This window comes from Pipra filicauda, unplaced genomic scaffold (genome assembly GCF_003945595.2).
Source record: "Pipra filicauda isolate LSUMZ 115617 unplaced genomic scaffold, ASM394559v2 scaffold132_size2486313_pilon, whole genome shotgun sequence".
Lineage (NCBI taxonomy): Eukaryota > Metazoa > Chordata > Aves > Passeriformes > Pipridae > Pipra > Pipra filicauda.
The window spans coordinates 1,912,564-1,940,505 of NW_024103796.1; the positions used below are offsets into that span (position 1 = coordinate 1,912,564).

A 27,942-nucleotide genomic window follows, 5' to 3' on the forward strand; every position below is an offset into this window, starting at 1 on the left:
TCCACAGGACTAATTTAGATTTTATTCTGGTATTTCTCGAATATAAAAAGTCAAAATTCTTACATCGATCTTGAAAGAAAATCCATGCAAGCAGGTCAAAATGTTTACAACTTAATTTCCCCCCCTTCCCTTCCATTTTCACTTCGTAACCCAAGTGTCCGTCCCTCAGGTTTTTTTCACAGCACATTGTTAACAGAACAATGCTAGGCTAAGTCAAGGGTGCAGTAAGCACCAAAATAAGAGTTTTCATTTGAACAGCCTCTCTGCAATAGCTCAGTATTTCTTGTGGTGTTTAAAGCACATCCATTTCACTTAATTCTGGCTCCATGTGGTTTTGAACTTTAAGGCTCTTTTTTCTTTGATACCACCACAATCTTAACTCGTGAGAATCTCAAAACCTAACAGTCACGAAAAGCAGTGGTACGAAGTACACTGACAGTTGCAGATGACAACCTGTCTCTTCCCTTTCTCCCCAGGAGAACCAAATCTGGATACATTGTACAGAATTTACGGCATGAGAAAAATCCCAAATCTGTATGAAATAGGTTTGGCCCATTAAAATAGAGATTCACGTAATAACAAAATGCTTCTACATTTAAATTGATAGGTAGTAGAAAAAACTGTAGCCTTCCTATTTTCATTTTTACACAGACCCTTTCTGTTGTCAGATTTCATTAGTATTGAAGCCATACTGCTGTCCCTTTACCTCAGTTGTTCCCTGTAGCATAACTGAAGTGTTTTCAGTTTACATTTCAATTCACAAAACACTTATCTTTGAAAGGGAGTAGAAGTCAAACTAAGCAGTAGAGCTTCATTCTGAAGGTTGCATAGAGACTGAAGAGATTTATACAACAAATGCTGTGTAAAAAAAAATGGCACTACTGAACAGCTCAAATGTGTGTGACCAAAAAAAAAAAAGTCAAAATATTTATAGGCAATCAACTCTTGAGTTTGTTAGCAACAGCAACACTGTACATTTTACATTATTATCAAATACATAATTCAGGAGTTACAAAATAAGGTCATGCATTACCACTAAATCTCATACAAGCTTGGATTGGTTTCATTCCAAGAATCTGAAATGGAGACAACGCATTTTTTTATGAATAAGAACTCAAAACTCGATCTTGTTTTTGCTTTCACAGACTCAATATAATCTTGTTATAAGAAAACCTGTACAAGTTTGCTCAATTTAAAGTGATAAAATAACTACTGAACAAAAAAGTGAGCATTAAAGTGATCAAAAAAGGGAGCTAAATGATTTACTCTTTTAAAGGCAGCTTCAGAGCCAGAGGTACCCTTCTACACCATGGGTATGATTTTAACGAAGATTAGACATTCATCATGCTCAACTCCACCTTCTCCTGTTTCACCTGGCAAAACAGTGCATTTCATAGTTTAAAGTAGTGAGCTGAGCAAATGGTGTCCCATTCTGCATCAGGTTCAGTGTAAAGCAGGCATACCTGTGTGTGCACTAATGAAATAGCAACACTCCTTCCCTGGCCCCCTCCTCACATCTGAAAGGATGGATAAGCTGTTGGCAATACTTCCACCTTTAGGTGCACCTGAACAGTTGCGTGTTCTTTCCAGTTCTGGAAGTGATCTGGACCAGGAGCTAAGAGAGATGGAAAGGAGCATCCTACCCACCATTTCAGAAGTCTTCAGCTTTGTGGCTCATGCCTCTTGTCAGTAGTATTTATGCCTCTTCAAAGAGAGCAGCATTAAGAGATCAGATCATCTGTCTCCCTAGTTTCACTGCATTTACATATGGCACAAGATTGGTTTTCTAAGAGTAACTTGTGGCAACAACCTTTTTTTCCTAAAAAAGTGTAACAGCACAAAAAAATTCATAGCAGCATTTTCCACAATTTGTGTTAAAAAAGTAGAAGTTAACCATTTGTGTATTGAGTAACAAAAGGTTTAAATTACATTTATTTTCCATTTTACACTCACTATTTACTAGGTGGACTATTTACAAAGGTTCAAATGTTATATAAGAGAATGAGCTTTACCCAGAATTAACTTCACATGTGAGGTAGTGGTCTACCTCAACCTCTGTTTTGGCTGGATATAAAGGAGGTACAGTTGGGTTTAGATCCTAGAAAAAATTCAGAAGTAGGAAGTTTATGTGAATTAGACTGTGTTCTTGTAGAAGAAATCATGCACACACACACATATAGAGAGAGAGAAATCCTATGGTAAAAACATTAAGACCAACAGTGGATTTCATTTTCATCTTTATGGCTGAAGAAGAGGAAAAAATAATTAAGAACAGGGTAGTTGTCAGCTGTACCTCATTTATTCCAACTAACTTTTTAATCAAGAGGCCAGCTTTTAGTTGAAGAATCTAAAGAAATTGATGTTAAAACACTAGAGGTGAAGGACTTAATAATTAACTTAAAATTGGGGTTTTCAGCACACCCACCCTCTAAGTAAGACAAAGGAGTATTATTTCCCTACTTAGTGTAGTAAGTATCCTGTCTCAAGCCTGGGAGGTAGCATTACGAGCTCCTTGCAGGGCAAGACATCTCAACACATGGTTGCTAATAGACACCTTTGTAACGTAATGGTGCCCCCTGGCTAAGTCTTACTTTCTTCCGAACATTTTAAAATTGTAACAGACTGCAGGAACACTACATGAGGTGCTTCTAATTGAAGATTAGAGGTTTTTGGAACCTGCAGAGTAATTATACCACAAACAAAACATGTATCAATATTAAAAGGAAAAAAGTGGGTGGAAGAGGGATCTACAATGCTTTTCACACAAGTCTTCTCACAGTTCATCAGTTGACCAAGTTTTGGTAGCTGCAAGACAAAGTTATTTTTCTTGCTCTAGTTATACATTACATGAAGATTGCATAGGACAAGGCAACCTTTTGGATAACTGAGGCAAGCAGTGCTTAGTGTCGGTATCCTTTGCTCTTGACGGGCTGAATGTGGTTTAGTGCTTTATTGTAGTCACCCTTATGCATCTCTGCCTTCAGCACATCCATTTACTCAATTACTGCCAGCTTAAGATCCTAGCACTTCATCTGTGGATACCAAATAAGAGTTTAGTAAAAGACTATTTGCTCAAGCTTTAACTACTGACTAAAACTCACAAGTCTTAAATAAGCTGAACACCACTGAGATGCATATTTTATTTTAGCAGATATGGAAATTTATATACTCAAGTTTTTTTTTAAATGGCCTATTAAGGCATCTTAAAAAAATCCCTATATGGCTTTGGTTTGCTGAAATACTGTTTTACATTGTTAAAAAAGAAAAACATGTTCAAATAAATTTGACATTATGACACATTCACATATTTCACTTAGAGCGGACAGTTATACAGATGCCTACATGTGATCACAGATGTCTCCCGATGTGATGGCATGAATAAAAAGGTAATCCAAATGTTTATCTCACAGTAGAGGGCAACCCAGAAGTCTGTGCAGAAGTGACATATAGGGAGTTGTTATCTGAAAGAGGGGGAACCCCAGAGTTTCCATTGGTGGGTGAACAGCTCAGTTTCAGTTTTTCCAAATACTCTGCATGAACAGGCTTGTGACACTGAAGGACCTTGATTGCATCTTCTACTTTAAACCATTCTCTTTTCCTTCCTGAATGAGAAAGAACAGAGTTACAAAATTTAAACAGCACCATTGGTTGCTATCTAGTCATTCACTTTTTCTCAGTTCTTCAGAAGCTGAGGTTATCAGGTAAAAGAGAGTGAAAAGACCTTGAAAGAACTGATGAATGCAAGAGATTCACTCTTGCAAGCTTACTAAAATGCAATTCATAATAAAGCCTCTGAGATAACACTCTTGAAGAAGATGCTGGACAGAAACTCATGACTGTTCATATGCTCCAAAAGCCACATCTAGTCATTAGAGAAAAGGATGATATAATTTAAATTACTTCATACTGCCTTCCTACGTTGTCATGCCTAGTGGAAAACCAGTCTTTAGACTGAACATGCATGCATGAAGTTACAGAAGAATGAGTTGGTCTGATGTCAAAAGCAGAGTTACATACTCAAAAACCTCCACATATATCCATGTATGGAGTTACTGAGGTTAGCATAAGTTTTAGAAAATAATACACCTTATACCACAAATATGTTTATATTATAAAGTTTCAAGACTTAATCCTACTATGATCGTTCTAGGACCATCTTTTTTTATTTTTACAAGTCCTTCAAAATTCAAGGTCTCTGAAAATACTTACAGACAAGGTCAAGGATAGTATTATTAAAAGTGGGATTAATTCTATTTTTCATTTGGTTTTACAGCATTACAGGTACTATGCTTGAACATATATAAACTGCTTGTTTAAGATCAAGCATATCAGACAGCAAAACATTCTACTTTTTAAGGAAAAAACAATTTACCAGTATAGTATTTGGCCTTTAAAAAAATTATAAACTGTGTCTCGAAGTAATAATGATGTTTATTCCATCATAATACTTAGAATACTCTAATATAATGTAAGAGTAACACAATGTGTTGGAAGCAACCCTAGTTATATGTGTACTAAAGAGCGGAAGAACAGCATCCAATAACTTCAGTTTCTAGAACAGAATTGGTATTCCCCCCAAATTATACAAGTTGCTTTGGAAAAAGGAAAGAAGTCTGCTTAATACATTTGTAAGTGTAGCATGAGGACAGAGAATTAATTTACCTATATTAACTGAATCCTCCCAGTCTTCCAGTATTTCCGTCACAGTAAGAACATAAACATATGTCCTATGCTTCCGATCCTGGTTCTGCTTGAATATTAGAAGTAGAAGTTTTAATTCTCAGCAAAACTTACAGATTTACCACACCTATAAGATTAAAAATGACTTACCTGTAAAGGATACTTGCCAGCAAACCTGGCTTTTATTTTAACTAAACAAACTTCTGTACTGATGAGACCCAAAGTGATAGGAAAACAAAAGTTTTATTTGAAACAGCTATTCTGTTCTACTAGGCTAAGAAACCCCAACCAAGCCAAAGACAACGCAAACAATTTTGAAGATTGTGAAGTTGTGACCAAAGTATGTTCTTGGTCATCCAGGTCATCTACACAACGTTGGCTATAAAGTTTCACTCAGTAAGTGAGGCAAATTAAATAGGCTGTGCTTGCACTCATGACAAATGCAAAACTCATTACCAGGCCTTGCTCACTTGACGCGTGTGCCACAACTGCAGCACTAACACCTCTTTAAAAGGCACATGTTTTGCACAAGGCAGACAGAGGTGGTCTGCTCAGGGCAAGGCTGCTGTGCTGCAGCCAAGTCCATACAAGGCTGGCATGGACATAACTCCCTGCTAGCTCCAAAGCAGGCTAGTGGCAGTGTCTGAGGCGCTGCCTGACTAATCAAACCATCCTTCTACTTGGAAAAGGGCCGAGCTCCTAAAAAACCTAGGAACATCTACAATTACAACTATATTAAGAATCAAGAGATGTTATGGCCTAGCTCCCCTTACAGATGGTTGTATCCTTGTGCCTCTATTTGTTCCTACTTAACTCTGTTTCACTACAAGCTCAATATAGTTTTAGACTGTTGTGCTTCACTAGGAAATAAAAATTTTAAGAGAGTTCTTTGTTAGTATCACTATTACATGGATTAGATACATCTATACCATGTACCCTTTCTGGCTGCAGTTCTACAACAGAAGGATTCAGCAGCAGCATTGATTTCCATCTTTGCTTAGTTCCGTCCCCAGGTCACAAGGTGTGGCCCCCTCAGTGGTACTAAAAACTGTTTGTGGGGCCATGTTGTGAAACTGAAGTAGGGCCTTGATTTAAATTAGAAGTAACCTAAAAAAGAGACATAACACAGATTTTTCTCTTCTGGTCTAGCTGGTGGTTGATGCCTTCAGAAGAACATACAGCTCAATTACCAATGAATCACCATCCTTTGCAGCCCTCGTTTTAAGGCAAGAACATGATAGGTATCCTGGGTTTTTATTTTGGTCTGAGCTGGGAAATGGAAAATACTTCTGTAGACTGACCAGGAGAGTTAAAACACAGACAAGTTAATATATAGGACCATCCAGCTGTACTCAAACCCAAAACACATCAGAAAAAAGGCGAATGCTACTAACTACAAACAGGAGCTTCTCCAGTCTTGTCATGGCTTCCATACTTCTCACAATGGGAACACCTATATCACTGTATCAACTAGTAAGTAGTTGACTAAGTAATATTTCAGACAGGAAATCCCTGTCAGGAATACACTACTTCTGAAAGCTGGGTGAAGATTTGTACCTAACTGAGACTAAGGGACTTCCACTTAACATAATAACACTGGATGTTTTAGGAGCTGATGATTACTAATACCAGTCTACTTCTGTCTAGAACCTGAGCAGAAGTGGGCAACACTAACACTAAAAGAGAGTTCTATCTAGCATGCATCTTCTTGCTGTCAATAGCTCTGATTCTGATGTTTACACTACGAAATAGAAGTTTTGAACTACATAGTTTGCTAAAGGTTAGATTTATCTGTTATCCAAAGCCTTAGTCTTTTTAGTGAATCAAAGCCATAATGAGATACTTCATATACAGACCCATCAATTTAGCTGTGTGAAAATTAGGGTTAAATAGTTTCAGCAAAATCTAACCAGGGAGGAAAAGTCAAAAGAGCGCCCCAAAGAAGGCAGGCGTGATATTTTAAAAATCCTAAATCTGTCAATGTTGTTGTTTTGGTGGTGGGGTTTTTTTCTGTTTTTGTTTGTTTGTTGTGGGTTTTTTTGTTAGTTTTTTTTTTTTTTTTTACATCTAGGTGTTGTCCAAGTACTAATTTAATCTTTCCAGTAAAGGTCCAAAATGACCCTGAGATGAGCTCAGTTGGTTAGAGCATGGTGCTACTAACACCATGGTCATGAGGCTGATCCCTGTATGGGCCATTCACTTACGAGCTGGACAAGATGATCCTTTTAGGTCCCTTCCAACTCAGAATATTCTGTGATTCTGATTCTGTGAAATTGGTATAAGTACTTTGAAATCTTCCTATTCAAATCTTCATACATCGCGTAACAACTAAAGTCAGTCAACTGTCTAATGTAGCACATCCAGTCGCATTGCAAAATTATAGGAAGGTAATACTTATGAACTTAAGTCTGATGTTGCAGTTTATCAATTTTCACAAACAGACACAACCAAAAACCCATTGTTTTTTAAAACTTGAAAGAAATAGCTCACCTCAAATATCCCAAGTAGTCTGCCTAGCTTTCCCTTTACTCCAGCCTACAAAACAAACAGGAAAAAGCGTTAGCATGTGGTATTAATTTAAAAAACTAAAATATCAGTACCATTCTCCTACATTAATTAGCATGCTCCTCCTTATTAGGGCTATTTAAGCAAGTGTTTTAACTAGATAGTGCTGCACTGCTTCTGAAGTTTCTAGATTTAGAGTACTTACGAGCAGTAGAGTACAGAAGCTTGTCCTAATGAGTGGATCAAAGAATGCATAAATCTTTCAAGTTTTCCATCCAGACTAAAATACTGTATTACTTACCACATTCTTTGTGTACTGTATTTTATTAAATAGATAAATGATATCCAATACTGAAATAATCCAGGAAAGTAGATAGGACAAGAGATAATTTCAAGTAGTATAATAACTGATCTAGAGAAGCAATACTTGAAACTCCATTGCTATTTTACATAGAAACTTATGTACAAGTTTTCACAATACAATAACAAATTAAACTGTAGGTAATTGCATGGATCTTGCAGCATAATGATTTCATGTGTGCTGGTTTTCATATAAAAGTGTAGCTTTTGGCATGTAATTTGAAATCCAAATTTATATCCATGATTCTCTACATTTTTGAACTCTTTTTCTAGCTGGTAATATTACAAAAGGCTTTAAATTCAGAGTTTTACTCCAGCATTTTAAAACAATCCCTGCATGTATCAGCCTGTGCTTAGTGATTTTTATCAATCCAGTTCAGGTGGTTATTACTTTCTACTAAGATTCTAAGGTTTGCTTTTCTAAAAGTAATATATAATGCCTTTTCCAACACACATAGGAAATGTGTGTCATTAGAATTTAGAATTAATATCATCCATTAATTCTAAACAAAACTCAGTCCATATGCCTGAGACACAAAGGCATATGTTGCCTACTGGCAGACAAAACCATATTTAGATTTTGTTTTGGCTTGTTGTATAACTGATATTTAAAACAGGGCTTCCTAGCACTAAGATGACATTTTCTAATCTTTAGTCTTTGCTTCCAGCTTTAGCCAGAGACAGTTATTGATGTCTTACGTCTTTATATAAAGGAACCATACGGATCTTAATTACATTTTAATGAATACCTCTGACAAATCACTGGACAGGCTTTAGCAATAAGTCTAATCGAAGTATTACAAGTGAATGTTTTCTGTGACTGTCTTTTTAAAGAAAGCAGATGGCTGGTGATATTTATCAAGCCGTTTTGATAAAGGAAGTCTGATCTCAGCCCGTGCAACTCATCAAACATTTTGCTAATCTAGAGCAAGAGCTAGACAAGAAATTAATGCAAAACTATGTACAATATTCTGTTTGTCTGCTGTGATGACCTGTAGAGCTCATGAAGCTGAAATACATAACTAGACCTGCTGGATAAATGATTAGGCAGCACATTAATTAGAAAAGTGGCAGGCCCTTATTTTGGTCTGAAAGAGTAAGCTATGCAACAACAGGTACTAAAGACTGCTTGTGCTTTACACTAGGTAATGAAAAATCACTTATAAGCCTAAAGGAACATGATGAGGAAACATTAAAGTTTCACTGATCGGTCCTAATTTCCTCAACATTAGAGTATCTTTTAAAAAGGGGAAGCAGAACCTAAAAGACTACAAACTTATGCTTCCGTTCTCAATTTTTGCTTTTCTCATTCAGCACTATCTAGAATTATTATATCTTTCAGATTTCTACATTGTGGCAAAGTGAACAACTAGAAAAAGCAATTTCCCATTATCCTATTCCATCAAAAGTACACGTGAATCTGTGGGATTAGTGGTTTTTTTAAATACTTTAACTGTCCAAGTGTGCAGCTTTAGCTGCACAAGTTTTGTAACTTCATTTATCTCCTGAAGTTGCAGCAGAGAACAAGATTGTTTAATATGCTTAAATAAATGGCATAAAAGCATGACAGCAAGGCTAGTACAGACTCTGAAGTTTCTCAAACATTAAAATAAGCTTTTCCAAGTACTAGGAAACTGCACTAAAGGAGACTATGCTCCATCAGAGGGAAAAAAAAAAAAAAAAAAAAGATGACTCCTCACCTCAAACCCAAATAACTGCCTCCCCAGTCTGTGATCCCAACCTCCCCTCAAACTTTTAATATTCTTTAACCCTTTTAGAAGTCCTGGCCAAGGCCTTATTTACACTATAAAGATTTTTGAAGGTAGGTCTATGGCAACAGGACTGTGGAAGGACAAAATCTCATCATCAACAGACGGAGTAGGGCTTCTCTGAGTTGCTAAGTGAGAGTCTGACAACTAGTATTTAACACGTGGCAAAACCACCACGACCAGCTAAGTTTATCAATACTGAACAGCTTTCATATACAAGTTTTTTCAACTTATTAGCACCCCATAGTAACAATGTGAATTTATTAATGTTACTCTAAGTGGAATTTATTTAACAGTTTCTTCTTTCTCCCTCCAAGGAAATCAGTTCTTTAAACAAATACTCTTAGCTGGGTAATTCAGAATGAAGTGATTAGAAGAACTCCATTACATTAACTGTAAAAACTCTGCAAAGCTTGTAATGAAGCTCTGGTGCAACCAGATGTTACTATATAAACGTGATTACTGTCACTGATGTCTAGTTACTCTCTAGCCAAGGATACATGCTTCCAAAATGTAGCATCATTCCTGCAAACAGCAGTGTCTTTTGAAAACCTCTACACCCACAAGTGTAAAAAAGGTAGTAATTAGAAATCCCATGATTTTTCTCTGAAAGTAATATATTCAACTCAATAATCTTCATAGTTTTAAAAGTACCTTAGTTTTGAGACGTTTTGAAGGAACTACATTACAATAAGAACTTGAAGAAAATTTTTTTGTTAGCAAAAGCACTTAAAAGATCACTGTCAAATTTAAGTGCCAGAGGACCAAGAAACGCTTCAGCTTTATCCCCAGAATGTCAAATGAAGTTCCCCATTTCCCTCTAGTAAGCTTCTAATCCAATGCACTGGTTAAGTTCTAGACTTTGAAGCATTTTGCCTCCCATAAAAACATACTTCTTCCTTTGGTCTTTATGTACCCGTGGCTGTTAAAATATGGTTCTTCAAGTAAACAGAAACCTATAGGCTGCTATAAGCATGTGAAGAAGTCTGAACTTTGGGAGAAAAGTCTGAAAACCCCTCAGCACTACTTCTGACAGGCAAGATGTTAAATTAAGTGCTACACTTCCCCAGAACAATTACCTAAGGAAGTCTGAGTACTATGGAAATAAGACCCCAAATCTGAATTTCATGCATATATTTTAGCATTAGTCTAAATCCAACCATAAGAGGGAAAACTATCCACCTCATCCCATAATCTTTCTGGCCTGGAGGTCATTCCTGCTGGCAGCTCTAGAGGTACTGCAGTCTCAGATGTGCGTCAGACTTGTCTTTATCCTGTAGATGGAGCAAGAGTCATGCTGCAGTTTAATTTTTAAGCTAACAGTCTACCGGGGCAAAAAGTTGCTTAAAATCTGAAAAATCTGAGTTATTTTTAACTCTGGGATGTGTCGGATAGTACTTTAATGGCTACGCTCCTGAAAGCACAGTGTAAGATTATTCCTGCCCCTTTTTTGCATATTCTTATAAAACAAAGCATTTCACTGTATCTGCCATAATCTTTCAGCTGAAAGGGTGCTTTATTAATTTATTCCTGAAGTGTCTACCTAGTCCTACTCTGTAGCATCCAATCGTTTTTAAAATATCAGATGCTCACTGGAGCCGATTCCTCTATTTCCTGTGAGAGGTCTTAGATAATATTACTGCCATTTTCACTTTTGCACCAGATTAACCTTCAGGATCAGCCTCTTCTTCTCAGAAGCTATATTCACACAGGTCTGGAAATTGCATATTTTCTAGTGGGCATTTCAATATACCACTAAATACAAACAAAGCAAGAGTGTTTTTTGTGAGATGGAGCAAGAAAAGGGAGTGAGAGGGTGCTCCTCCATTGACAAGGCTGGACATCATCAGCTTGCCGCTCATTTGTGTCATTTTTCTTTTAACAGTGCACGTGCAATCAACTTACTTTCATCTTTCATGCTATGCAATTAGAGACTAAGCTCCAAATTCATTAACAGAGTAACTCCTCATTTAGAAAAGGTTTAATACCTTTAATACCCTTAGATTGCTTTATACTGTAACTTGATTTTGGTACTTTGCTTTCAGGTTTGTAAATGTTTATTGTATCTAAATAATTAAGACAGTCTGTCTGACACTTCATAGGTTACAAGAACTTGACAAACTTAAATGAAACATACTAAATATTCAGTAGAGGTAAAACCCCATATCACTAACATGAACAGAACTTAAGGATGGAAAAAAAAAGTCTGGAGTCACGTACACAGGGAGACTATGAAACAACTTCTGTCCTTGTAGATTTGATCTTTGCTTGGGTTTTAAAACAAAGATTTTAAATACACTACTGTTGGTGTCAAAGCGAGGGATATTTAAAGCCAGTGGGCTATCAGCACTCCTACCATTCAGAAATGCCATTATAACACTATGATTTTATCCATTTAAATAAATTAATAGAAACCAATGCTTAGTTTGTGCATGACCCAATACTGAAGAAACATTTCAAACCACTGCCAATGTGTGTTCTTTGCAGTTTATTCATTCACAAAACTCTTAACAGTTCACTGTACTGTAACCAGCTTGCCAGGTGACATTGACCTCAGTATAAAAATAGAAAGGACATCTACCTCTAGAAAGGTCAGTATGAATTTCCATGGCTCAAAACCCTAAATAGACCTGTTTTTTCTTTAAATATGGCACTTTCCAATCTTGTGGAAGCACTTAAGATTCAAGAATATGTAGTTCAAGAATATTTTAATTTAAGGCATGAGCTTTTAAGGCTGATCAGCTACACAAGCTATTAAACCCCAGAAACTCTGAAGGTGTAGAACAAATGTCACCAAATGATTTTTGCTTGTTAAAGCCTCTAGCCTTTGAAAAGTCTTTATGTGCTTGCAAGCACAGCTCAAGGCTGAACATGGCAGGCACTTTGTGTTGTACTCCAGATTATCATAAAAAGCATAGTCCCTTCAAGATCATCCATTCTTCACCATCAGAGAAAAATTCAAACATATGACTATAGTTCAGTCAGCTCTAGTTTGACATGGAGTTGGCACTTCACTATCGCTCATCTTGGGCTATGCCTTAGGTCAGATCAGGAATTAAAACTACTAGTGTTCACAAGAACCCTGAGCACAGGACTGTGCTTTTTAATCCCACCCATTGAACTTGTGGCAGTGGGAAGTGCCTGGAGTTTCTCCAGAGGTGCTACTACTGCTTAGAAGCCTAAATATTTGCTGACTCATTCCTAGAATCCTAACTCTTTGCTCCTTTCAAATGGACTGCCTTGTAGCTGAGTATGTCTTGTGTAGGTCTAAACTGGCTCCTCCAGCAGAACTGAACACTGTCCAGAACAACTTTGATTGAGTGAGGCTTATTTATGCTTTAACCTTGCTGCATGAAGGCTGCTAAGAGCACTGAATAGCCAACTAGTCTGTTCCCTATATAAGATGGGAGGAGAATCATTGACTCACAGTTCAGAGATCTCATTTTGACACTGAATAGCAGGCAGCATTTGGTGTAAGTCACATCTACATCAAGTTCCTAAGCCACGACACCACAACAGAACCAGTCTTAAGGCTAACCAAACTAAACCACTAGATAGCACAGCTAATTAAAAAAAATGTCATTCCACATACTAATTATCAAGAACATTAATGTATTTTGTGAATAGCAGTAGTCAAACTGGAATGAGAAAACTGTTTAAGACTAGTAGAAATCCTGTGGTTCACTCACTTGCCAGGATGCATCCCCTTTCTGCAAAATCTTATACCTCCTATTTACAAGTATGACATTCTGATTTTTCTTTCAGTTTTACTTGGCTTAAAGTAACATTTAACATTTTTGACAGTTTTCCTAGGAAAAATAAATAGCAAATGAAACCCCAGAATTTTGAATTTGAAATTTAAGCATTGTACTGGAGTGGGAAACTGCCTGAATTCATCACAACTTAAAGCTCTGTTTTGCCTAGGATAGGAGCAGAGACAGAAAGGCAAACTATGGTGCTTGCTTTATAGATAAACAATCTTAAATGTACGAATTCTCAACTGGTCAGATAGATCAGCTTCTAATCTGCTTAGCTTGGAATGTCCTCAAGGCTCTCTTTATTTCTCTTTTTTATGCAGATGCACATTGATGGTTAGTTCATCTTCAGTCCATTCTAGAAGAGATGTGACTCAAACATTTTCTTCACAAACACAGAAATGTAACACTACTAGAATATGTAATTTGGCATAAAGTCACAGTTCCACTTCCATTAAGTGTTTTCATAAAGGTAGACAGAAATTTAGCTAGGCAATGAAAGAGTGGTGGGAAGCAAGCTAAGTTAATTAGTTCACCTCACCACACTATACCCCAGTTCTAACATAGAACATAGAACTACAGCTCTTTGAATTTGACAACCACATAGGTCTCAGTCAAATACTGGATAAAAGAGGGAGTTGCCTCTTCCTTCTTTGTTCCCATCTGAAGATAGCAGTGGGAAACAGCAGCTGGATTTTTTGCTTTGTTTTGTTTTTGTTACCTCTTCATACACCTCTCTCACGGCTGCTCCCCCTGGCTCTTCTTCCGGTTCCATTCCTCCACCTGGTACAATCCACTGATCTGGGTATCGGCTACTGCTTACCAACAGCACCTATAAATAATTGCAAGTGACTGTTAAATACAGCTCGCAAGTCAGGAATATTGCTACTATCTGCTTTTTCAGCAATGCATTTATGCACCTAGCCAGGTGGATTGCAGACTTTAGAAATGAAACATAATAGGCAACCAGTAGTTGTAAAAAAGGTGAAATAATTAACATCCAGTCTTTTTAAAACAACTTAGTCAAGACAATGCCGTTGCAATCTCTTTGTACAAACACTTTCATTGGATGCTTAGACACAATGTGAAAAATACAGAAGACAATACGCACAGGAATGAAGGCATACAACAAAAATCTAGTAACAACTCTCCAATACTGAGCAAGTCTTCAGATCATATAGATGGTAAAGCATGAAAATTAAGATATTAATGAAGTTAAACTTCACATAGAAGTGTAACTAATTCTTCTGGAATGTCATCTTTTGGATAAAAAAAAAAGGACTTCTGAAAATAATTCTAATTTTTAGTCTGAAACAAGCTTCCTTTTATGTTACTGAAGTGTTACGTTAGTATGCCATGCTTACAATATTGCATAACTAAAATACAAGGAGAGCACTTCATTGGCCTTTCTCCAATTTGGCTTCTTTTAAACATTTATGTAAGAGGAAAAGCCACAACACATTGAATTTGATTTTTAAATTTAATAAAAAGTTTTTCCCAAGACACTTTAATTTCACTTAATTTGACTCTACCTTGGTCCTATCCTTGATATGCACTAATTTAACCCTCCCTGTCTTATAGGACCTGTCCTTCATAATATTCAGAGCTGAAAAGATTTTATCTACCTGTCCAGCAAACTGGAATGCCTTGTATTTGGAGTAATTTTGCAATAGAAGTTGATGAAAATAAGACCTTGATTCAGGACCACATGGAAATAAACAGTTTAACTGGTATTTGAGACACATCCCAATTAGTAAGACAGTCATTTGTGTAGTAAAACACTTCATATTCTAGGGAATACTTATATAAACTCTACCCTGAAGTCAAAGGACAACTGTGGAGAGTATAAGGGCAGGGTCAGTGCTCAAATCTTTAACAGCAATTAAAAGACTAGCAACAAGAACCTCAGTCTAAAGGTTAAAGTTTTAACTGGTGCCAGAAAACTGAAGTGACAGTCCCAGGTTTCACCAACTACCTTTATGGACTTTAAACTTATCCCCTGCTGGATTAAGTAGGAAAATGACTCCCTGATGACAGCAACAGTGAAATGATTACCACTTATACTCTGTCCCTTTGGCACTCATGGAAACAGGTTGTAGGTTCACCTACAGGAACTGGGGAGTGTAATTAAGATGACTGCATACTTTGTGAATGCAACAATGCATGTGCATACTGAGGTGCACCTGGAAGAGCCTTATCTGATAGGTACCATCTTGTAATGTTTACCTTATGTGCAGTCAAGATTAGTCCTACACTGAAGGATTCTCCACTGTACTAATTTCCTCCCCATTTTTTTCCTACGCTAAATAAGGAACACAGCAGAGTTAGTACAGAAGCATTCTTAGCATCTGATCTAAATGTTCATTTTTTTTCAGTCAACTCAGATATTTTACTCAACTATCTAAAAACCTAGGAGTAGTCAGCAAAAGCAACAAGGTTAGACACAAATGCACCTCAACTTGATCTTCACAGCCAAAGGTTTTGATTTCCTAGGATTCTTTCACATTAACGAAAGATTTCCAAAGCGTACGCAGCCCTACTAATTGTAATTTAGAAAAATTTAGAAATTTTAGAAAATTTTAGAAAAAATTTTTGAACATCTAGGTGAAGCACCTATATCATTACAAAGAACCACCATGTCAGCAGTACTTAAAGAACAGTTGTAAAATCCAAGTTATGAATTCACTTATGGGAGTCCAGATATAAGCATTACACATTATTTTCTGCTGATGAAGCTAGCATTCACTCCGGTCATGTGACAGGTAGCAACAATAATTAACAAAAGGACATTATATCACATTAAATCATTCCCAGCGTGGCAGAACAGTTTTAAATCAGCATTCATTTTTTAGTTAAGGCTAAACATAAAATTCTTAATTGCTACTATGGGATAAATCAGGTTTCTCATTCTGGCAGTGTAGCATAAAGCCAGGAATCTTTTATGCGTTTATATATAGTAGTTGACTACTGCTAATATGATCAACAGACTATCAAGCTGGGTTTGTACATCTATTAGCTTTAAATTACCCTTTTAAAAAGCAGAAACAAATAGATCTAGCAAGTAATCAACATTAAAATACATTAACTCTTGTAGATAGGCTCTACAGCTACATATACAATGAACTCCCAAGCATTACAACCTGGGAATTCATTTTAGCAACTATCCAAATCTCCACTAACCCTGGAACTGAATCATTTGCTCAAGCATATTTCCTTCTACGCTTTATTCTCCTACTGCTTTTACAGAATCCAAGGGATCACACTAAGATATATCCCTGAGACCTTCAGATGCACAATTTTTTTCATCCATTAACACTATCACGTGAAGCCACCAGGACATGAAGCATCTATCCTGGGGTATGCTATCAAAAACATACTTGGTGGTAATCAGATTCTGCAAATGCTGAGAGCTGACAGCTGGCAGTTGCAAGATTGCATAGTAAGGCTGAAAAGCACTCCACACAGATTCTTTCAGACACGGTATCAAGCAGTCTTGGAATCACTTCCAAGTTTTTGGTTTCGGTGTGTTGTTTTTCATTCCATGTAGTGAATGTAGTTTTCAGGTCTTTCCATCTGTAAGTCTCCAGAAGAGACATCCCGAATTACAAAATCAGCAGCAAAAATCCCGCAGTTCATCTTCCCTTAATAGAAGATAATCAAACTTAGATAGAGATCTAGGCTGCCTGGATATCCAGTCTTTTATGAGGAGATTCATGGTCACACAAATTACAGTAGTCTACTGAAAAAGAAGACTGCAGAATCTCACACACCTGCATTTTGTCTGGCTTATGCACACCAAATTTTACACCATAGCCTCATTAGGGTCAGAAGAAAAAAGCGAAAGTTCTTCCTATGCAGATAAATCTGTATCCCATGCAGATAAATCTGTATCCCATGCAGATAAATCTGTATCACCAAATGCAGAACAAGGATTAAGGTGTCTTGAGTTGTATTACTTGCTAGGGATCAGTGCCTCTCCCATGTCTCTGAAAAAGGCTTACTCTTGATAACTCTTGTTCAAAAAGTTTACAGAGCATCGACAGCAAATCTGCTTGTCTGGTTATACTGCTAAGTTTATTTAACTCCAAAGACTAAGGTAAAGATATCATTTTCCATAATGCTGCCAAGTGAGGAAGTAAAGCTGCAAAATTCAGCAAAGAGGAAACAAAAGAAAAATTCTTCCACTAAGTGTTATTGCCAAGTTCCACCTTGCTTTCAAGTTCAGAAATAGCAATGACCTTTGAGTGCAGTGAGGAGGAGTAACTGCTAGCTCACCTACTTGTAATAAGCACCTATTGATACGCATAACCATGATATGGTTAACCAAAAACCCAAAGGTAATTACAGTGCAGGTGGCAGCATGGAACTTGGTCGCTATAAATGCTAAGCCTGCAGACAAACAACTGAAAATTTCTAAAGATGCAAAAGTTTTGGCCTGTTTAGTGTTCTCAAGTCAAAAACACTTGTGAAACAGCAGTCATATATTCCAGAAGACCAAAATGGCAACAGCTCGTAGTAGTACAAATTACAACCACAAGCTATTCCTCATTATATTTTTTTCCTATTAAGCAGTAGAGAAGTAGAATATGGTTTAAGTTTATATAAAATATCATTGCTTTCTATCTTCCTTAACTGTAGGACAAGATAGCTTACAAAAATAATTGTATTAAAAACCAACTTACATGAAAAAACACAGTTAAAGTTGAAATTTGCTAGACAGAACAAACTCCCCCCCCGCTGGATTCTTTTGACTTCAAAACAAAGTCATCCACAACCTGAAGTAAATGGAAAAACAAGCTTACATTTGAAAACGTATCATTCCAATTCCACAATAATTGTCATTAGATGTAAGTGCTCCACTCCCAGCCTAATTACATCTATCCCTCTCTTTCTCACTGCACAACCCATTTTTTCCCCTTACATCACTCTCACTAGCTACATCCAGCTTGCTGTTTGAATTACCTGATGGAGACAGGCAAGTCTGCCTTTTTTTATAGTACAACTGGCAGTTAAAAGGAATAATGTTCAAGAGAAATGAATCAACCCCTCGCTCCCAAAAGATCACCGAGCATGTGCGACTCCGTTGCAAAGAACACCACATTGCTCAGGTGTACTACTCAACACTGCTCAGAGAAGGAAAGGAGAAAGCAGGTGCAGGGAAGACAAAGGATTTAGCTCCCAAGCTCTACAAAGCTGACTACACACAAATCATTTCAGAAGCCTTTAACTGGTCAGAATATAGGAAAGATTGTAAAGGCATTAAAAGGTACCTCTCAGGTACAAAACAGTGTCAAAATCCTGAAGATGCTCCTGATGCCTGTACATTACAGGCATCAGGAGCATTAAGAGGAGAAAACATCCAAGCCTACTCTGAGAAAAAAAATAGGAGCCATTCTGATGGAGGTTAATATAATCTAACTTAACACACTCAATGTGGAAACTTAGCCTACATGGCTGGTCTGCTAAAGTAACAAGCATCTGAAAGAGTCAGAAAGATGGTTTAATCCAAATGCAGCCAAAAGGGTCAGTCAACCCCTATGATTTGTTTTAAAATGGCCATAAACAGATGCTCAGGGAAGAATACAAACAGTAAATATTTTATTATTCCCTAACACTTTCAACCTCCAATTGTTTTCAGCTTAGGAGCTTCCTAAACAGCACTGGGAAACTACTCTGAATGCTGCAACACAGGAACACTATTGAGAAGCAAGGAAAAGCACCTCTTACAAACACTGGATCACATTTCCAGAATTCACTGTATAAATTCTTAGGCAAAAGCATACATCTTGAATTAAAGAGCATATGTCAACCTGCTACTGTGCTACTGTAGTTAAAAGATTTCCTTTATCTAACACTTTTTGCTATTTTAAGAATCACTGCCTCAGTAGTTCTGAAACAGTTTCTCAGTTTCACTATAGGCTAACGTGGTATCCTTGTCCTAGTACGCCATTGCCTTTTTAAACCTGGAGATATAATGTGCACAAAGTTATTGTAAAGTAGCAAAAACCCTTTAGGATCAGATTTCACAGCATTTTAAAAACCAAGACTGCAACATCTTTACTTTCTCCCTTACAATGGCACAATGAACTCAGGAAGCTGATGTGGCTGAAAACTGTTTGTCCATTAAAGCTTAGTTTAGTTTCCAGCCTGCGCACACAACACCGATCAGGACACAGCCATTCAAGGGTCAGCACTGCACAAACTGGGGCAGAAAGGCACAACTGCAACTACCCCATTTCAGATCAGCCTAAGCCAGTTCAAGAGCCTCTAGCAAAGTACTTCAAAGACGACAGACTGAGAAACAGTTCCCAGCTGTGACAGAGGTTAACAAGACAATTTAGCCTACACGAACAGGAACTGGCAAAACAGCAGAGAAATGGCTAACTAGCAATACATTAATTCTGTAACGCTCGTTAACTTGAGCACAATATCGTGAACACATCCCAGAAAACTGGGTTCTGGCTACACAATATATTAAAGTCTGAAATATCCTCCCAACTTTACCTAAAGATCACTTTTCAAAGTAAAGTAGCAGCACAATGCTTGGACATCAATCAGTGCAACTTTACCCCCACTCTGAAGATGAATGAGATCAAATTACAGATATAATTTTATAATATTCAAAATTAGATCTGGAAATTAATTTTCCTTTGAGATCTGACTTTAAGGCTATATAGCAATAAGGAGAGGAACATCAGCCTTTTTCAGAAGAAGTTTTGATTCTAACTTACAATTAAAATTATATTATTTTAAAATTTTTAATTCACATTAAATTCACATATTTGGATAACATGTTATAGTGATTCAGAATTTGAGTGCCTTCCTCTGGCTATTTAAAGTACTTTGTTTTGTTCTTTGGCTAAAGTGTTCATATCAGGAATAGACAGCACTATAGTACTATGGCATGCCAGTCAGAACACATTTCCTCTCATCAACAAACACTCAAGTCACCTGTAACATTAGATCTCCCCCTAAGCTTTAGTATGCTTTGGAGAATCAGATGTAACAGGTCTCATGGTGTGATGAAGGATGCAGATCTTGCACCCAGACATATGGCAAAAGGAGATTCCTGGCTGAAAAAAAACCACTGCAAACAAACAAGAAAATTCCCACAAGTGCCTATAAAAGAAGTTTTACTTCTCACACTGGGCCAGTTTACTTGCTAATCCACTTTACTTGCTAATACAGACCAAGGGAGAAAACACATAATGCAGCAGAGGTAGAGCTAAAACTCATATTGCTGTCTGTTTCTTTTAACTTGAAACCATGGTCTAATCTTGAGCAGGAGAACTGGGCTTTACTGGTTACTCAGCAACATAATCTGTTTGACTAAGGGATCAGCTTCCAAGCACTTGTGAGAAACAAGAGCTCCAAGTCTTTGAGAATGGTTCAGCTACATGTAAAGACATGACAAGGTTACTTCTTGACAAGTACAAGTTATCTTTTAGCCTTTTCTGTCTTTGAGATACTTAGAAAAAACCATACATCTCTGAAGACAAAAATTTGTTTTAAAGTATTTACTTTTATAGGACTAGTTTCACTGAAGTGCTTAAGCACTAAGTCAGAAAGCTACTGAATTAAAATAAGCTTTTCAAGTGTTCTACAAACAAGACTGGAAAAAAATACACATCAACCTATGGTCTGTGAACTCACATATCTACAAAAGATATTTAAGGAAACAAGTCTACAAACCCTACCTAGACATATGTATGCATATATGTGCGTGTATATAGGCATACCTATCTCTAGCTATGATTTTAATATATTTCTGAAGAAGCTGGCCACTCTGCTATTTCACAGAAACTGGTAATGTGGAAGTTTTGAGAACCACCGAGCCAACCGCAGCAATTCAAACAAAAACTTAGCCACCAGTTTAAATCCTCTAAGTAAAGTCAGGATGGTGCAAGTAAGCTATAAGCATATTTTCCTCAAGTATCTAAACACAAATATTACTAGTTCAAAGCGATAGCATCTACTAAACAGGACAAAAAGTGTGTTGCAGGACATCTTAGCCTGATGTTAGACAAGTACAGCCATGTTTCCTTCTCTCCTCAGCCCACTTTGAGCAACTATCCACCCCATTAAACACATCCGTATGGCATAGACAAGTAATACCATAGGTATGGGAAAAAAATAATTGATGTTTCACAATAAAAATAGGTCATGGTTGACTGATTTCAGTATCTGAAGATGCATGAATGAAGACCAAAGCTTTCTGCCATGGTGGACAGATGAATTCCTGCAGCTGTGCCAAAACCTGCAGGCTTCCACTGCTGCAAGGAGTTGCAGTTTGTCTAAAAATATTCCAACATGAAAGCAAGGTGCATATGCAATGCCTGCAGAAAGCTGTGTTTATTACTTCCACGGAAAAACAAGTGTCTTGTATTCTAAGTTGATCACCTGACATAAATCCTAGCATAGCAACGTAACATTCAACTTTTCTTAACATTAACACAAGCTTTAGCCACTGCAGAACCCCATACGAGCCTGTGGGGACACACCATAAGCAGACACTGTCTCTGTAGACACATCATAAAGAGCCATTTTGGAAGCTGTTTGTAGGTCTTGATTTTCCAAGCTATACCCCTTGGTATACCCCTACAGCACACAGATCATAGATTCAAAGGGTGGTTTGGGTTGGAAGGGACCTTTAAAGATCATCCCAGATCATGCAGTAGTTCCAAGCCCCATGCCACAGGCAGGGACACCTTCTACTAGACCAAATTGCTCATTCCACATGGCTGATGATGTCCAAATATCAAGAAAATGCTGAGGAAAATATAAGGCAGCAATTATCCTATGTCAATTACTCCTCCTATATGTCAGCAGGGCAGGGACGTAAGACAGAACAAGTAAAAACCACAGTGCATTTGAAATGCATATTGATATAGGTACTCTCTGGTATTTTAAAATATGCCCATATTCTATTAGACAATCACAGGTAATCCGTATCACTACGGAGACCACGCCGACCTTAAATATTGGCCGTAAATAGTCATACCCCATGTTATTTTAAAGCACATATTATTTGTTTGTTTACGCATGAGAGCTTACATAGAAAGATAAAGAAACCAAATGAAAAATTCCAAGCAAGGTATGAAATATCTTTCATCACCGTGCAAGTTTATTTACAATAATTCCTAGAACACCTCATTTTGCCAGAGTAGGCAAGTCATACTTCTGGGCCCTGGTTTATGGATCAGATGGCATTACAACAGGTCTTTCTGGTTTTCAGACAATTTAGACCAATGCACATAAAAATAACACTTTACTTTTTCCTTTATCCTTTAATAAAGGAGCTACAATGCTAAGAGCCTATAATTTTTAACTCAAGTTTAAGAGGCAATAGTTGTCATGCACGTGTATGCCCTGCTACAGGGGGGGAAAAATTAAAATCTATATTTCCCATAAGTGTATAACAATAAATTTTTCCTCACTGTCTCAACAGTAAAAGAAAACCATTGCCATCTGTTTTCATCTCATGCACAAGGCTGAACAACAAAGGCAAAATTAAAAATTGAAAAGCTTGAAGACTTTTCTTTGCATATCAAATTATTTTAGATATGCCACTAGCAACTGCTGGCTGAACACTAAAGTAGGGCTTTTGATACCATACTTGATTACATAAAGCAGTGTTACAGATGCCAGAATAATTAGAACGCACTCAAGGTTTATATTCAAGATAAAAATAGCTGCTCATTTATTTGTATAAGTAAGATGTAGCTGATAGGGGAAAAAAAATAAATTAGCTTTAAAAATTATTTCAGTTATCCAAATTACTAGAAAAATTATGTTTATTACTATTTGTTATGGTTGCTTTAAAGGCTTGTCTTGTTCTCTGCTTTGAGAGGAAAGAATTTCCATGTCTACCCTCTGCCCAGACCCCAAGACAGCAGCATTTTATGTAAAACCACTGTTTGCAGAACACGGAATGCATAAGCAATTCCAACCTGTGGAAGCAGTTGGTCCTCACAGTACCAAGAGGGGCTCTCCTGCAGGCTTATTCTAAAGCTGCCATCTACTTCTAGTTGCTCAAGAGAAACTTGCATTTCCTCATATACTGATCCACCAGCCCATCCCAGCCTGCTGAATACCATCAGCTTTTTGCACACATCTAACAGCTTCTTGTTTGTTCAAAGCAAAAAGCCTGCAGCCACCACACACTTCATGCCCACATAGCCTTGTTTCATTTTTTCATAGGATTTCTCCTGCTTCATTTCTGTTTTTTTTTTTTTTTTTTTCTTCATTCAAAGGGCAGATAATGCCTGCAATTACTGTTTTATTTCCATTAAGAACAACAAAAGGAGCCAGCACTTAAGCTCATATCCAGGCATCTTGCTCTCTCTTCAGCCCAACAGCACTGAGACCAAATCGGGCAACACTTTAATGACAGCAGCCTAAGATCTCCTATAACACTCAAAAAATCCCAAAGCTATTGGCCACATTACTTGACTATTTGGGCTTCCTTTAGGATATTTTTCTTTTTAAATCATACAATATCACACCATGAAGGCTACAAAATCTAAACCAAACTGGACTATACAGCATTAAAGTGTCACGTGTGGAGGCACTTGAAGATGAAGAAACAGGAAGGGAGGACTTTCACAGTGGTCCATCTGCACAACCATCAGTCATTGCAGGTACGTACTTTCGGCTACAATACCAGCTCTCAAGACAAAGCAGAGGCTTTTGACAGGTTGCAGGACTGTGGGCAAGACCAGTTTCCAGCCTGTAACACTCAAGAGAACTGAATTTTAAGTTTGGAAGCAAAGTTGGTAAGTCTAAGTGGACAGGGTACTGTAGCCAGAGAGTAGGAGTTCAATGGCTGTATTTAAAACTGTATGCAGGAACCACCAGACTGAATTTTGCCTCAGCAGTATTCTACAGCCCACCTGTGTTTCAAATTAAGAAATAAGTAAGAAAACAGAAAACAAATATAAATAGATGCATAGATGTATAATAATAACAGAATAAATAGATGTACAATGGAATGTAAAAGATGGGTTTGGTCAAACCCATCCTTTGCTACCACAATTTTTCAATTGACATGTTACTTCACTGTCCAGAAAACTCAGCTGTAACACTGGCATCAGCAAAGATACAAAGGTAGCATAAGAAGTGCAATATGGTTAGAAAATGGACCAAGAAGCCATAACAAGCAGATTTTGATAGATGAACAATAGAGACATTAATGTTTTAGTAACTTGCCCAATTTTTGTCAATGAGCATAAAAGGCTATTACTGAAAATGTGGGTCTCTAAATTGAGAGGCAGTACCCATAAGTCATGATATCAACAGGGGATATCAAGCTGAAGTTGCAAAAGAAGGATCACATTCAGTTAAGAACAAAATACTGTGAATTCCTGGTGCAAGTTGAGAGTTCAAAAAGTGGGAACAAGTTACATAGATATCACCAGTGAGCACAAGATGACTACATGACAGCTTTACTGTCATGACAAAGATGGGTCCTATTAAATTATTTTTTCCTGCTATAGCTAGAGAAGTATTAGTAACCTTTTACACAGTACAGTGAGATCCCATCTAAAGCGACCACAAGTGTTTCCCACGTTAAAAAATATGCCTGTCAAACTGAAGGAGATGCAAGACCTACCATGATTATCAAAAGAGAAAACTGGTTTTAAGAGAAGGGGTTTTAAGACTTCAAGTTCATAAAAAATGCTAAGAAAGGAATGACTGCTGTCTACAGATATGTCAGAAAGCTAACTGTGAGAAAGGAGAAAAAGAAGCTAAAGCACAGGCACAACTGGATACAGACTGGCCTTTCTGACAGTCAGAATGGAAGTAGAAAGACAGGTTAATTCTAGGATTTGAATCAGAAGATTGCTGTAGATACTCATTCCTCCAGAGAGAAACTAATCAGCTGAAAAGTAGAACAAGAGCTACTGAGTCTTGCAGACAGTATCTCTAGTTTAAAAAAACAACAACAACAAAAACAAAAACTTGGGATTTGGATTTCTTGCTTTTAAGACTCTTAAAAAGAAATATATTGCTAAAAATTGCTTTCAGTCTGTTCTATTTTCTCTCTTCTAATGTCAAGCAACTATTTGCTTATGGGGTAGTAATCCTCTAAATCAAAATAACTAAAAAATCTATTCTGCCTTGTGGTTCTTCTCCTCCCCAGCACCCAACAGCTTCTGCAGCAGTCTCCTGTTCCCCTCTTGTCACAGTCACCCAGGTACCACATTTGTGTTCCTTCATACTGGAAGTCACCCTGCACTTTAAGACCCTGGAGATGCAGGTCAGTGGTACGATCTCTAGAGACTTAAAAAGGAAACACTGAAGACACTTACATGGAGTTTGAAGTAGATCTACATAGAAACTTACCAGGACAACAGTGTTCAAGAACACAGAAGCAAGCCTTATCCAGCCAATTTTGGGAACGTGGCTGGTGACTCAAGTTAATCACAAACAGCATTCAGGCATCAAACTTCTAAGGAATAGGTTCTGTACTGATACAAGTGAAGCTGGCACTTAGGAAACAGCTACTAAGCAAGTTCAAGCTGTTCTCACTGCTTGCTTGGAAATAACCTGTCAGAAAGCAATTTGAACTGTTTCTACACACTTAATCTATGTCCTAAATCTGACGTGGTGTTATCCCATTTAGTTCACCCTTGAGTGTGTCAACTTGCATGATGCCAAAGCCCAGCCTCACGCCAGCCATACAGGTACTCTATCTGCAATACCACAATGGACTCTAATCCAATAAGTGTCAGCATCCACTCTTACAGCCCAGCAAAGCTGCTACCACCATCCTTAGCCTCAGAGGATGTTATTACACACAACAGTATTTTGAAGCAGCCAGTGATCTCATATGGATGCAAGACTCAAAGAGAATAACATGAAGTTGCATCAGGAAATGAAGAATGAATGGAAATTACTGACAAAGGTGACCTCAACAATGAATTTCCAACTTCAGTTGGTGCAAGAAAGCTGTTACAGTGGCTGAAGTGTTTGAACTCCAAATAAGTCTGAGCTGGAGTAGCATCCAAAAATAAATACTAAAGTCACATAAATGGAGAAGCATGCTGGAGTATCAGAAACCAAAGCAAAGCTAGACCAATAGCAAAACCTTGCAAGATTCCTGCTGAGGGCCTTTCTCCCTTATAATATTAGGAAGAGCTGATCAGCATGGTCCCAAGGTTGTATTTATACCACACAGGGAATGGCATATACTAGAACACCATACAGATTTTTTGCCTAAACTCAAGTGTCTGTATTTTGAGATCAGGCCTCTCCCTGCTGCATTATATTGCTTAGTAGATATTTAAGCAAGACATCTGCCGTATTGGCAGCTTGGGGAGGACACCAACATCTTCCAGCATATAGATAAAGGGGAGAAAAAAGCCCAAACCCTAACCTTTGTAGTTATTTCATAGCTACTAAATAACAAAATGAAAACAGAAATCAAAAAATGGTATGCTTCCAGCCTGAGACCCACCTATTAACGAATTTTGCAATGAAACCATCAGCCGAGTACCCAGATAACGGGCAGTGCCATTGACCTTGGCTCGGAACACGGGGCAACTTTGTTGCCACCTCTCGATTCTGCTGCAACATAAAACCCCGCGTGAGTGCTACCTCCTACAACCAAACTCGCAACACCACCCCTCCGGCTCCCGAGCATCCTGACAAAATACTTCCAAGCCCTGTTTTACTCTCTTGGTGGGAAAATAGAGTTTTCCGAGCACAACTTTTTTATTATCCTACCCCATGGGGGGCACAGAGTTCGCCTTCAGGGTGACACATCAGCCCTGCCCTCCACGCGCCATTATACATTAACCGGTTTTCCGCGCGTTGCGGGCACACAAAGGATAACACTGGAGTTCCAGCCAGTGTCGTGTCGTGTCGTGTCCCGGGAGCGAGCGAGCGAGCTGCCTCTCCCTCCCTGCTCTCCCTCCCTGCTCTCCCTCCCTGCTCTCCCTCCCTGCTCTCCCTCCCTGCTCTCCCTCCCTGCTCTCCCTCCCTGCTCTCCCTCCCTGCTCTCCCTCCCTGCTCTCCCTCCCTGCTCTCCCTCCCTGCCGAGGGGCGCCGGGGCCGCGCACAAAGTCGGCGCCGCGCACGTGGGCGCGCGCCCCGCCGCCCCAAGATGGTGGGCGAGAGGCGCGCCCGCCCCGCCCCCGGCACGGCACGGACCGGACCGCCCGGTGACCGCCCGCCGCCGGCTCCGGCCGGCAGGGACGCGCACGGCCCCGGCGTGTCACCCCCTTCCCCGTCTCGGCGCGGAGGGAGCCCCGGCATGACTGTGTGCGCAGGGGGTGTCCCCCGGCAGACGCCCGCGCCTCCCGGCCAGACAAAGGGGTCCCGCCGGTGGCGGCGGAACGGGAACCTGGCCCGGGCCGGGCGCGGCGCCCCCCGCCCCACGTGCGCGGCGGCTCGGCGGGCTCACCTCGTCCTCCCGCTCGCTGCGGAAGCACAGGCACGCCGCCCGCTTCTTGTAGCCCTCCCGGTCGTATGTCCGCGTCTGGTTCGGCTTGAATTTCATCATAGAGGCGGTGACACGCCGGCTGCCCCCGGCCGCCGCTGCCGCCGCCACGGCTCCTCTCTGTGAGCGCCGCCGCCGCGCCCCCGGGACACCGGCGCGGGCCCCCCGCTCGGAAGCGGGGCAGGAGGCAGGCCAGTCCCAGCTGCCAAGCTGCTGTCACAACAGCGCCGCGCCGCCGCCGCCGCCGCCACCACCGCTGCTGCTGCTGCTGGCGCTGCCACCGCCGCCCCAGGAGCCGCGCCACGCCATGGAGGCTCCCCCGGAACCCCGAGCTGCCCCCGCCCGCCCGCGGCGGCCGCCCCTGCGCCCCCACTATTTAACCGTAACGCGCATTCCTGCGCCCGCCGCGCCGCTCCGCGCAGGCGCCGGG

General features: G+C 39.1%; 1 protein-coding gene across 2 annotated transcripts; it reads right to left on the reverse strand.

Moving 5' to 3' along the window:
• Nucleotides 1-27,831, reverse strand: NUDT4 (nudix hydrolase 4). Of its 2 annotated transcripts, none has more exons than XM_027732257.2 (5): nt 27,477-27,831; nt 13,791-13,901; nt 7,171-7,215; nt 4,663-4,750; nt 1-3,602 (listed from the first exon to the last, which is right to left on the reverse strand). In XM_027732257.2, exons 1-5 carry the CDS (start codon nt 27,573-27,575, stop codon nt 3,400-3,402), a joined length of 546 nt encoding a protein of 181 aa, XP_027588058.1. In that variant the 5' UTR covers nt 27,576-27,831; the 3' UTR covers nt 1-3,399. The 2 variants fall into 2 exon arrangements, with proteins under 2 accessions (XP_027588058.1, XP_027588059.1); XM_027732258.2 differs by having other exon boundaries at nt 4,663-4,747; nt 27,477-27,825.
• Nucleotides 27,832-27,942: the final 111 nt, after the last annotated feature.

Coding starts and splice junctions, on each gene's coding strand:
- NUDT4 (XM_027732257.2), bottom strand. CDS start 27,575: ATGATGAAATTCAAGCCGAACCAGACGCGGACATACGACCGGGAGGGC. Junction 13,902..27,476: donor GCAGCGAGCGGGAGGACGAG/GTGAGCCCGCCG, acceptor AATTATTTATAG/GTGCTGTTGGTAAGCAGTAG. Junction 4,751..7,170: donor GACTACTTGGGATATTTGAG/GTGAGCTATTTC, acceptor CTAATATTCAAG/CAGAACCAGGATCGGAAGCA.